The sequence below is a fragment of the Colobus angolensis genome, unplaced genomic scaffold (genome assembly GCF_000951035.1).
Source record: "Colobus angolensis palliatus isolate OR3802 unplaced genomic scaffold, Cang.pa_1.0 Scaffold292, whole genome shotgun sequence".
NCBI lineage: Eukaryota > Metazoa > Chordata > Mammalia > Primates > Cercopithecidae > Colobus > Colobus angolensis.
The window spans coordinates 1484340-1495702 of NW_012116177.1; the positions used below are offsets into that span (position 1 = coordinate 1484340).

Sequence of the window (11363 nt, forward strand, 5' to 3'; positions counted from 1 at the left end):
TATTCTTGCTCCCCACCTTTATGTTTCTATCCATCTTCCCTTCCCAACTTTCTGCCCTGCAGAGTTCAGGCTCCAGCATCAGATGCAACAGCAGACATATAGAGGCAGCTTCACTGGCACCCACTATTGTGTAAAGTCAAATCCCTTCTGATTGATCAATCAGTTGATCGATTGATAGGTGGATTGTTCCATCTCTTAGTGGTTCTACCTTTCTGTTTCAACCCTAATTGAAACAATACCCCTGTCCCAACTGCGTAAGTCAATGTTTGTATAAGATTGACTTCAAGCTGCCAGGATCAATGTTTTCCTTTTAAATGTATTTCTTGTTTTTATTCAGTACTCTGTGACCATATCTTAGCCATAACATTAGCTTGTGGCTTTTCACATATGATTAAGATTAAAGATCAAGATTTTATGACTTTTCCCCAAATCCTGATCCTGGACCTAAGATAGCCTTAACATAAAGCATTTGGCATTGGACAAAGGGAATGTGAATATTTACATAATTTTATTTTGATACTTTACATTCTTATATGAAGATCTTTTCGTTATCTTTTTTTGACTTTAGATTTAATAGTGGCTACATTTGTACAATGTCCTTTAGCATTAAGAATAATAACTAGGGGCCAGATGTGGTGGCTCACACCTGTAATCCCAGCATTTTGGGAGGCCAAGGCAGGCGGTACACCTGAGGCCAGGAGTTTGAGACGAGCCTGACCAACATGGAGAAACCTCGTCTCTACTAAAAATACAAAATTTAGATAGGTGCCATGGTGCACACCTGTAATCCCAGCTACTCAGGAGGCTGAGGCAGGAGAATCTCTTGAACCCAGGAGGTGGAGGTTGCAGTGAGCCGAAATCATGCCACTGTACTCCAGCCTGGGTGACAAGAGCAAAACTCCATCTTAAAAAAATAAAAAAGGATAATAACTAAGGAAAAAGCCACATGATCCAGTAAACTACATAAAACAGTCATGTTTCATACAGTGAACATTCTGCAATTGTATTTAAAGTAAGGATCATAGGGCAAACTCTCACATACTTTCAAAGTCATAGGTTGTTACAAATAATGGGGGACAACTTACCTCGTTATGAACAAAATAGCCTATGTCTTATCTAGTAGATAGACTCATCTTGTTGTGAAATGTGTCTCATGTTGCCGTCTACTTGTAGGAAAAAATAATACACATTACAAACCATTTACCTGAACTCCGTTATTCCCTAGGGCAGCATAAGAGCGTGTTTTTAAATAAAGGTAAACACATGGTTAGCCAAGGCTGACAGAACTCTGGATCATTTCTCTATCTTTCCAAATCTGAAATAATTTTAAGGCCATAAAAAATGTCAGAACATGGTTTTAGAAAGAAGGCAATCCAAAAATAAAGACACAAATTTCCATGAAAGCTAGGCTATGGGCATGAGGTGCATGTTGCTATGAGGTAATAGAAATCTAGGAGTAGGAGAGACTCTCTCCTGGGAATGAATCTGAACTCTCCCAACTTTGCTATGTCCCTGGATTGAGGTACTTGGCAGCCCCAAGGGAGCTGGGAGTGGCTGGAGGCATGTCCTTTGGAGCTAATGTATTTCTATACTTCTGTGTGTACTGCAGGGCATTTCGTTGAATTAGTGCCACTTCCTGCCCTAAGGATCTCACAATCTCGTATGTCCCTGTTTGTTCCTGGGCTTGGTCTTAGTTTCTGCATTCTCCCATGATTCCACTCAAGATTTTCTCAGCAGTAAGCTTGCTACTTGAATTTCTTGGGAGGACACTCCCACAACAGGATCCTCAGCAGCTGCAGTGTGTCTCTGGGGCAGGTCTTGAGACTGCCTTAGGCTCTCTGCTGCTCTCTCCTGGCCACAACTGCCTCTACTGCCAAGGTGCTAATGCTGAACTCCTGTGGGATCTCTGGTCCAAGGAAACATCTGCACATAGGCCAGGGATGGTGCTTAGCTTCATCTGTGCTGCAAGCTCTCATCAGTAGGCTTGCTGGCTCTGTGACCTTACTAGCTGAGCTCCTTAATCTCTCTGCACTTCATTTTTCTAGTCTATAAAATGGAGATAACAACAGCACCTACCTCGGAAGACTGTTATGAAGATTAAATGTATTACTGTTTATGAGTCAATTAGGACAGTAACTTGCACATAGTAAGTGTGATATGAGTGTTTGTTAAAACAGTTAAACAATCAAACAAACATAGAATTCGTGTGCTGACTAGAGAAGGGTTGGTGATGACGAGGGAGGGAGATCTAGGATCTACTAGAGATGTCTTCCAAGGACAAGGGAGAGGGGATTATCCAAGAATGAGGGGTTGTCCCTGTCATAGACCCCAGTGGACTCAGCCCTAGACACAATTTTAAAGGTGATACACTTATTACAACTCTCCAACACCTATTCTTTTTCTCTTTAAAAATGATCTGAAATTTATTCTCTTGGGGATAAAATGTATTTTATATATATAATATATAATTCTTGTTATATATGTGTATATATATAATTGTGTGTGTGTGTTTGTGTGTGTGTGTATATATATATATATAATTATTTTTATTGCGTGCTATTTTTTCAAGTCAGATGCCTAGAGCTGGGGACACATGTAAGCAAGTTAAAATGGCCTCTGGCCAGATGAAGCTTAGATTGTAGTTGGTGAAACAGACATTAGAGAGATAATTGTGCAGTTGCTTATTTAGTTACAACCATGAAGAATACTCTGAAGGGCAAAGACAATGTGTAACAGAGTCCTGTCCTAATCCTGTGGGTTAGAGATAGTGTAAAGAGATGATATTTAAGCTTAAAAACAGAACTTAGGGGAGCTAGTTAGCCCAGGGGCTTGGGCTTAAGGAAGAGAGGGGCATTTCACAGAGAAGGAGCTGTGTGGGCAAAGGCTCTGGAATCATTTTGTACTATGAGAAATCCAAAAAAGAAAAAGACTTAAAAAGGAAGGGATGGTCAGTAGCAGTCATTTAACATAATCGCCTTTTTCTCCCAAGGGCAGATTGCATTGGCCCTCTACATTTTACCAGCATCATGCAATATCAATATGGAATAGAGAGAATTCTAATTCTGATTGGGGTAGGAGAAAACTTCATGGCGATAATTTTATTAGGGTTTTAAAGGATCGGTTGGGCTTCAGTGGACATAAACTAGAGGTCAAGAAGCTGTAGACTAAGTAAATGACTCTGAAATTATAAAACTTTTGGTATTAGCAAGTTGGTAGAATTTGTTTTTTTCTTAGGTCCCCTCTCCAGCCCGCTGAAAGCACACCGTGAAATCTGCAGCCAGAACCATTTACAGTAACGTTGTCCTGTTTATAGGTTTTTTGATAAGCTGTTTTTATTTTTTATTAAATAAAAAATGATGCCATTGTCCTTTACAAAATAGCTGAGGTTTTACTTGAACAAAATCTGTTTGGAAATGTTAAGCTGGTTACACAGAACTAATATGCCTCAAGGTGGTCATTCTCTCTGGATTAAAGCTGTGGGACAATTGTGGCTCCTGTTACAGGGAAAATTACAATGGGCCATTATGAAAAGGGACAAAAATCTCTGTTCCCAGAGGGGGACTGACAAGCTGAAAGTCCCTCTCTACATGCCAACACAAAAGCCTGATTGCTTCAGATTGTTTGTTTATGTAAATCAAAAGGGTGCCTTTAACTCTGCCAGGGGACTGGCAAGCAACAAAGAAGGTGGTGATTGGCTGGATTCTTGCTCATGGCTCCCGGCAGATCTCACAAATCCTCTTGCTTTTGCTCTAAGCTCTGTCTGGATACTTTTAGGAAAAGAACCGTGTTATTATGTACAAAAGTGAATAATTTGCGCTCTTAGAGTAGGGGTTGGAACTATAGGACTTGAAGGCAAGAGCAGATATCTTATCAAGGATCTACTCACTCAGTTTCCCTAAAACTCTCTCTCCAAATCAGATTCAACTGCACATCATGACAGATGTTCCAGCTACATTTACCCAGGCTGAATGTAATGGGGATAAACCACCTGAAAACAGTCAACAAGCAATCACTAAAATTAGTGAGGAACTGATTGATGTGGACAGCCCCCTGCCACACTACAGGGTAGAACCCAGTCTCGAAGGTGCACCCAGCAAAGGACATCAGGAGGAAAGAAGAAAATTACAAGGGAACATGCTGCTCAACTCATCCATGGAGGAGAAAATTGTAAAAGGTAAAGTGTTTCCCTTCTCCTTAATTTTCTTGTTTTTACTTATAAATTTGCCCTGGATTTTTTTTTTTTTTGATAAACTATAATAAGAATGAGCTGGACACCCCAAAAATGTAGCCCTTTTTTCTACTATGCATAGCATAAGGACTAAACCTCTCCCTCTGGTGAAATCCAGGCTTGTCTATTTGACAGCTCTGTGACCCCAGACAACTTTCTGTCTCCTGAAGCCTGAGTTTTTTCACTAGAAGAAGACAGAATACTAGTAATAATACCTACAAGTATAGGGGAAGTATTGGCTAAATGTTCACTACTGTTATTTATTATGATAATGGGCAGCCCCACTATTATTTGAACAAAGAAAATTCAAAATTTTTAATTTTCCTCCTAAATATACCTGAAGTCTGAATTTATGGTTCTATATCTTATAGATATAAATATCTTACATAAATATTAAAGGAGAGATTACCAATCAATGAAGTGATCATTAAGTAAATAAATTGAATTGATAAAGAATGAATCTGAAGAGTCAAATAGTAATTTTTAGTGATCAGATTTAAGATTAAAGACATCTACCTAGAGTTTAAATTGATAACTTATTAACCGTTGAACAGTAAATATTTTAAATGTTAAAATACTAATTTTATTTTTTTTTCTAGAAAACTCAGAAGAGAAATTCTTTATTGTTCATAAGGCTATCACAGATCTTTCTCTCCAAGAAACAAGTGCTGATGAAATGACATTCAGAGAAGGTAACAAGAACTACAGTTTTGTACACAGAAATTGTTTGACTGAATATGGATGACAGTTTTTCCATGAAATGTTGCATGAGTGTAGCTTTGACAAAACAATCCAGGCAATGACTTCAAATTTTCAAAGCTGCTGTAGGCAGATAAGAGAGTATAAACTTATCTGTGGGTTCCACCTTATAAAGTGTTCCAGACTGTTCAAGGCTGAGGCTGCACAGATTGGCATAGCTGATTGGCATGCCAACGTGATGTCTATCTCTTAAGTTAGTCCACTGAGTCAACCCTACTTTTTGATTTGGTGTGTCCAAATCTGTGTGTGCACCTTGTGAAACGTAAATGTTTCAAAAACAGGTCTTTCCTAAAAGTCAACAATTAACATACAGGTTTATTTATTTATTTATTTATTTATTGAGACAGAGTTTCACTCTTGTTGCCCAGACTAGAGTGTAATGGTGCAATCTCGGCTCACTGCAACCTCTGCCTCCCGGGTTCAAGGAATTCTCCTGCCTCAGCCTCCTGAGTAACTGGGATTACAGGTGCCCCCACCACGCCCAGCTAATTTTTTTTTTTTTCTATTTTTAGTAGACATGGAGTTTCACCATGTTGGCCAGGCTGGTCTTGAACTCCTGACCTCAGTTGATCCACCTGCCTTGGCCTCCCAAAGTGCTGGGGTTATAGGCGTGAGTCACTGTGCCTGGCCAACATACAGTTTAAAGTAATCTCATGAAATGATTTACTTTATAGGCCTCTAATGTAAGTACAAAATTGTTAACTATTTCATGTCAAAGAAAGACAGGGTGATAAAGTTAATTTTAATTGTGTTCTTTAAGATAATGGAAGAATAAAAGAAACATTGAAGTGCTTATGTTAAATTTTAAATAAACTTAATAGACTGAGAGACACAAAATCCTTTAGATTTTTCTTCTAAGAAGATACCTACATTTAAACAGTTTCCAAATAGAGTGTAGGATAAAATCTATTAATTAATCATTTCTTTCCTCTCTTGCAGCCATACACATCTTATGTCAAATTGAAGTCAGCTTGCTAAACTTAACCAGTTTAGCTTTGTTAGGACTTTAACGTGCAAAATATTGAAGAGACTATTGGTTGAAATATTAGAACATCACATAAAATAGTAGATGTCAAGGAGGACAGGAATGTGATTGGCTATTTCCTACATCTGCTCCCTTTGCCTGAACACCTCTCATACTATGTCTGATTAGCAATGTATCACCACTTAAGGAAATATGTAGCAAGCAATAGCCAGTGTCAAGCTGTTACATTACCAGAGATAATTTGTAAGACTTAAGACTCCACAATGTGAACTAAATAACCTATTTGCCCTAATTTTTCTTCTTCCAATGTAACAAGCTCTCAGAGGCAGAATCTCAACCTTCTCTCATCTAGAGTACCTTTCAAATGTTTGATCAGGAGTCCATTGCAGATAACAGTTATCTAGATCTTTCATTTTCATCAAAGGGAGAATGAAAGCAGTCTGTAGTTTTCAGCTAGATGGTCTTGCCGGTTAAGTTTTCCCTCAATGAATCCTTTGCGGTTTGACGGAGTATGTTTTTCCTCTATAATAGAGGCACAGATTTTGGTGTCTTTTATCTTCACAGTGGCAAACAGCTATAAAATCTTCAAAAAGAATGTTACTGGATTAAAACATATAAAGATGCTAAAAATATTGAGGAAAAACTATAAATTCAAGGAGTAATTTTATATGTGACAATCTCATGCCTGAGTCATGAATATAAACAAAATATCACTTACTTTGCTTCTTGTGGAAAACAAAATAAAACAAAACAAAGCATAAGATTATAGCAAACATTCTAATGTGTATTTATGGATAAAGTTAGGAACATTGACAGGACACTAGCGACCTGAGAGCAGCTGTGTGTAACAAATTAGGGTGATCACCCATTTTTACTTCTATCTCTGTAAGTTTACTATGTATTCCCTAGAGTGAGAAAAGAACAACAACAAAAAAAGAGAACTAAACACCTTGGATGAAAATGGACTTGTGAACATCTTTCAGAGAGAGTAGAATATTGTGGAGGAAAAGGACAAAGAGGAACATTGCCTCTCACCTTACTTACAGACTCTCATGGTGTCAAAAGAAAATGGTGAACTCGGGCCTGACAAGGGGTGTAACCCAGACAGATTTCTGAGTTGTGTACACCACAGACTGAAACTTCGTACAGAAGCCTTGCAGGGGTGAAGGCTCAGAGAACAACCTCGGCTTCCTTATAATTAATTCTTACCAAGTTCAATAAATATTGTTGAGGGTATATGCTGGTATGATCTAGCTGTTTGAAAAGTGACCACACATGGACAGTCATCATTTTCAGTATTGGAAACAAGAATTTTTTTCTTTCTGAAAATTTTCCTTGAGGTGTGAATGTGTATATGTGTGTGTTTGTGCGCATGTGTGTGTATGTGTGAGAGAGAGATAAGTCCAAACATTTCATTTTACATGTGCACATATCCAGTTGTGACTGGCTAGACAAGATTTTTTTTTTTAAGTGTGTCTCAGGGAATATGAGTCTCACTAAATATAGTAGTCCACAACAGAGTTCCACAGACAAATGAAGTTAGGTTGTTGACTTTCTTACAGATTTAAAATACTCATTAACATTTCAAAGGCTTGTAAAAATTCTGAAGATGCTTATTTAACTGTATTTAATGCAGTGTTTTTTTGGCAACCCACAGAATCATATCCCATAAAACACGTGTTGGGAAGTGATTAGCAAGAAAAATTATTTGGAGAATAACAGACTAATGGCTGGGTATTTTGGAATCTCTACACATCTCATCTACCAATTGATTTTGCTACAGGGCATCAGTGGGAGAAGATTCCTTTGAGTGGCAGTAACAAGGAAATAAGAAGACAGGAGAGGATTGCTGAGCAACCTCTTGAAGAGGAAGAAGATGAGGACAGGAAGAACAAAGGTCACCAGGCAGCTGAAATTGAATGGCTGGGATTTCGAAAACCTAGCCAAGCTGACATGTTACATTCTAAACATGAAGAGGAGCAGAAGGTTTGGGATGAAGAAATTAATGATGATGATGATAATTGTAATGATGACGAAGATGAAGTTCGAGTGATAGAATTTAAGAAAAAACATGAAGAGGTTTCTCAATTTAAAGAGGAAGGTGATGCAAGTGAGGACTCCCCACTGAGCAGTGCCAGTTCCCAAGCTGTGACACCTGATGAGCAGCCAATCTTAGGGAAGAAGAGTGATATCTCCAGAAATGCTTATTCCAGATACAATACAATATCCTATCGAAAAATCAGAAAGGGAAATACCAAGCAAAGAATTGACGAATTCGAGTCTATGATGCATTTATAAACTAACTGGAACTGAAAAAGTCTCATGCCCACTAAAGGAAAATCTAATTCTATTGTCCCAGGGTGCATATTTCTATGCCTTTTTTGAGTTATCACCTGGGGGGAGGTGGAAGTTGACTCTCTTTTTCACTGTAGAATAATGTGGAAATAACTCTAGGTAAAATTCAGTCTGATAACCTCAAATCAAAAAGCTTTAAATTCATTCTTGGGCGTTTGTCTTTTAAAACTTCACTAATACAGCATTGTGTGATCAGCACTAAGCAGTCAGTCCCCTGGGGGAATCTGGCATAATTTGGCTATCAATGTAGCAATGCTTGGAAAGGTGGTCATCAAATGAGACTATTTGAGGGGACTATTTGAAATGATTCCTGTGTTTCTTTTGGTGTCTTCCTTTGTACATTGGAGTGATGGAAAGTCTGGTATTAAAACCTTTCTTATTTTTAAACATGGTTTTACAGATTCTGGCAATAAGCCTTCCAAAATTCTGCGCCCTTTCTATTATCACCAAACAAGATTTTAAGTGGCTTTCCTTGGTATCTACAGAGAGAAAATTCTATAGCCCTCCTTCCTAGGTGTTACCATTCACTGAATCTTCTCACAGAGGGAGATGAGCAATTGTCAGTCAGGAGAATTCTGTTTGCTAAATGTTGCCTTTATGCTTTCAAACTGAATTAAACCCATTGTGAGGTTGACACTGGGAGGGGCTAGAAGATTGGTGGGCAGCAGACTAAAGAGTTATGTTGGATAGTTTTATTTCTGTGGCTGAAAATAAAATCTTGTCTAGCACAGTTAAAGTCATTAAAAATAAAAATGACAGCTTTAGCACAATTTTAAGAAAATGCCCCTCTCTATTACCACATTTTCTCTTATTAACAGTATCTCAGAATAATTTTCTTTCCTTAGAAACCTGAGACAACGCTAGTCATAACTGTACTAGTTACTATGAAAATGGAAATAATTATCTTAGAATATTTTCAAAGTAGAGCGTGAGCATGTATTTTTAGTGAGAGAGCTCTGATAGTTGTTGGGAATATATAATTTACTGGACCTCAGCCCAAATCAAGATGCTTAAAATTGTACTTGTGGAGCTTCACTCAAACCAATGTGTCAAATAACGTATTGAATATTTATGAAAAGAGAGACTATATTTATATTCTTAGATAGTTTGTTCCACAATTTTTCATTTCATGCTTCCATATATATTACCCTGAACTTTCTATCACCACAGATAAAGATTTTGTTTTGCTCTGCAAATAAAAAGACAATTCCTTATTGTCTGAATGTAATACAGTCTTCATTGTACTATTCAACCCTTTGTTTATTTCTTTTTCATTTTGTGAAAAACTCCGGGTTAGTCCTCTTGGATGACTGCTTATTTATGTGTAACATAAATCCCACATATTCTAATGACAACTTCTTTAATCCTTCCGGGTCATATATTGTATTTCTATAGTATCACATACTATTATTTAGTTGTTTACAAGACTCAAATTTGAATTCAGGGTTACAGTGCTCCTTTTATTCTTTCAAACAGATAGAATATAAAAGTTTTGTTACCCTCATTCTATACAACCTATAGATTTCATGTGTTACAATGTCAGTTTCCAGAATAAAAGTGAGGGAAATCAGGTCTTTATTGATAAAGTTAGGGAGATTGATGCAATAGGACAATTTCCAGTTTAGTTTAGATCATCTAATTTTTCTGCCTGGACAACCTGTTTTCTGGGTTACTGATAACCCCTATAATTTTCTACTGAATTTCAAAACCTGTTATGTGTTATCTGTCACATAACAGGACTGTGTTTTTAACCTACTATCAAGAGCCTGTATTTTGAGTTATTCCAACAGAAATGATGGATTCCTGTAGAAGCAGAGGTGGGTGACCTATGGTTATGTGGCACAGCAAAGCAAGTAGCTCTTACGGGACTCTAATATATGCTAACGCTGGTCCTCTTAGCTCTGTGCTCTCACCAGACAATGAATGAACTATGAAAGATTTAGTGAACAGAAACTATTTTAGGGTGTGTTTAGTTGATAAATGCTTCATGTTCATGGATGATGCAATGTTTTTGCAAAAAAAAAAACCCTGAAACTACTCTTTGGCTTAGTGTCCATGGCCCTATACCGCCATCTTACATGAAAGCCACAGAGTTAAGCGACCTTAGGTAATATAATGGTGATGGTTGGCCATTTGAGTCTTTGTAACCTAGGAAACACAAAGGTCTGATTCAGATTGTGTGGGGGATTTTTAACATATTTGAAACTCAGGGGGAACATGATTAATAACACAAACTGTTAGCTACACATGAAGGTTTACTTGAGCTTTTGTGATTCAAAGTTCAGGGGTGGTAAGGACTCTAAAACCAGGGAAGAGGGAGAATTAATTTATTCTGCAAATGCTGGTATTTCTTACGTGACTTTTTGTTTGCCTTTGTTGCTAGATGAACAGAAACTAATAATAGTTCTATTTCTCTGCCAATGTAAAATCTACCTTTCATATAATGCTACATTGAAGGCACAGAATTTGCTAGCATCTCTCTCTCCCCCTACCTACCTATCTATCTACAATTTAAACAAAGAACTGCTGTGTATGACTTACTCTCAATAAAAGTTTGTCTCTTTATTTCTGGTTTCTAGACTTTATTTTCTTTAGCTGCCTTTTAAACTTTAGAAAGAATCCTTGTATATCAGCAGCTACTAAGATAATTAACGAATTCCTCTTCAGAAATCAAGAGAATACTTTATTTTAATTCATTTGCATTATTTATTTCAAAAGGGTCTTAAAATGATTGTATATAAAATTGTAAAAAGGATTTCTGGTAGGTAGATATGTAATATGCAAGAAAAATTTTTATTATTTTTTAAGGAACTGAGATACTGTTTAAGATGCATCTTAACATGAACAACTTGAAAAAAAATCTGTAACCATCAAAGTAATACATTTAAACTATGCTGACATTTTCATAGTAATTGTTTCTGCATATTTACATGGGATAGTACTTTTGGCACATTTTCAAATGGAGAACGGACATTTAAGTTTTTCAATGTGATAGGGAAAACATTTATAATAAGTAATAATAGAAAATTATGGAGA

At 37.1% G+C, this 11363-nt stretch overlaps 1 protein-coding gene across 3 annotated transcripts; it reads left to right on the forward strand.

The window, feature by feature from the left end:
* Nucleotides 1-3569: 3569 nt before the first annotated feature.
* ERMN (ermin, ERM-like protein) lies at nucleotides 3570-10406 on the forward strand. 3 transcript variants are annotated; one of them, XM_011949199.1, is made up of 3 exons: nucleotides 3570-4174; nucleotides 4837-4920; nucleotides 7756-10406. In XM_011949199.1, the coding sequence occupies exons 1-3, from the start codon at nucleotides 3934-3936 to the stop codon at nucleotides 8268-8270; spliced, it is 840 nt and encodes a 279-aa protein (XP_011804589.1). In that variant the 5' UTR covers nucleotides 3570-3933; the 3' UTR covers nucleotides 8271-10406. The 3 variants fall into 3 exon arrangements, with proteins under 3 accessions (XP_011804589.1, XP_011804590.1, XP_011804588.1); XM_011949200.1 differs by having other exon boundaries at nucleotides 4888-4920; XM_011949198.1 differs by having other exon boundaries at nucleotides 4828-4920; nucleotides 7756-9555.
* The last annotated feature ends 957 nt before the right edge of the window (nucleotides 10407-11363 follow it).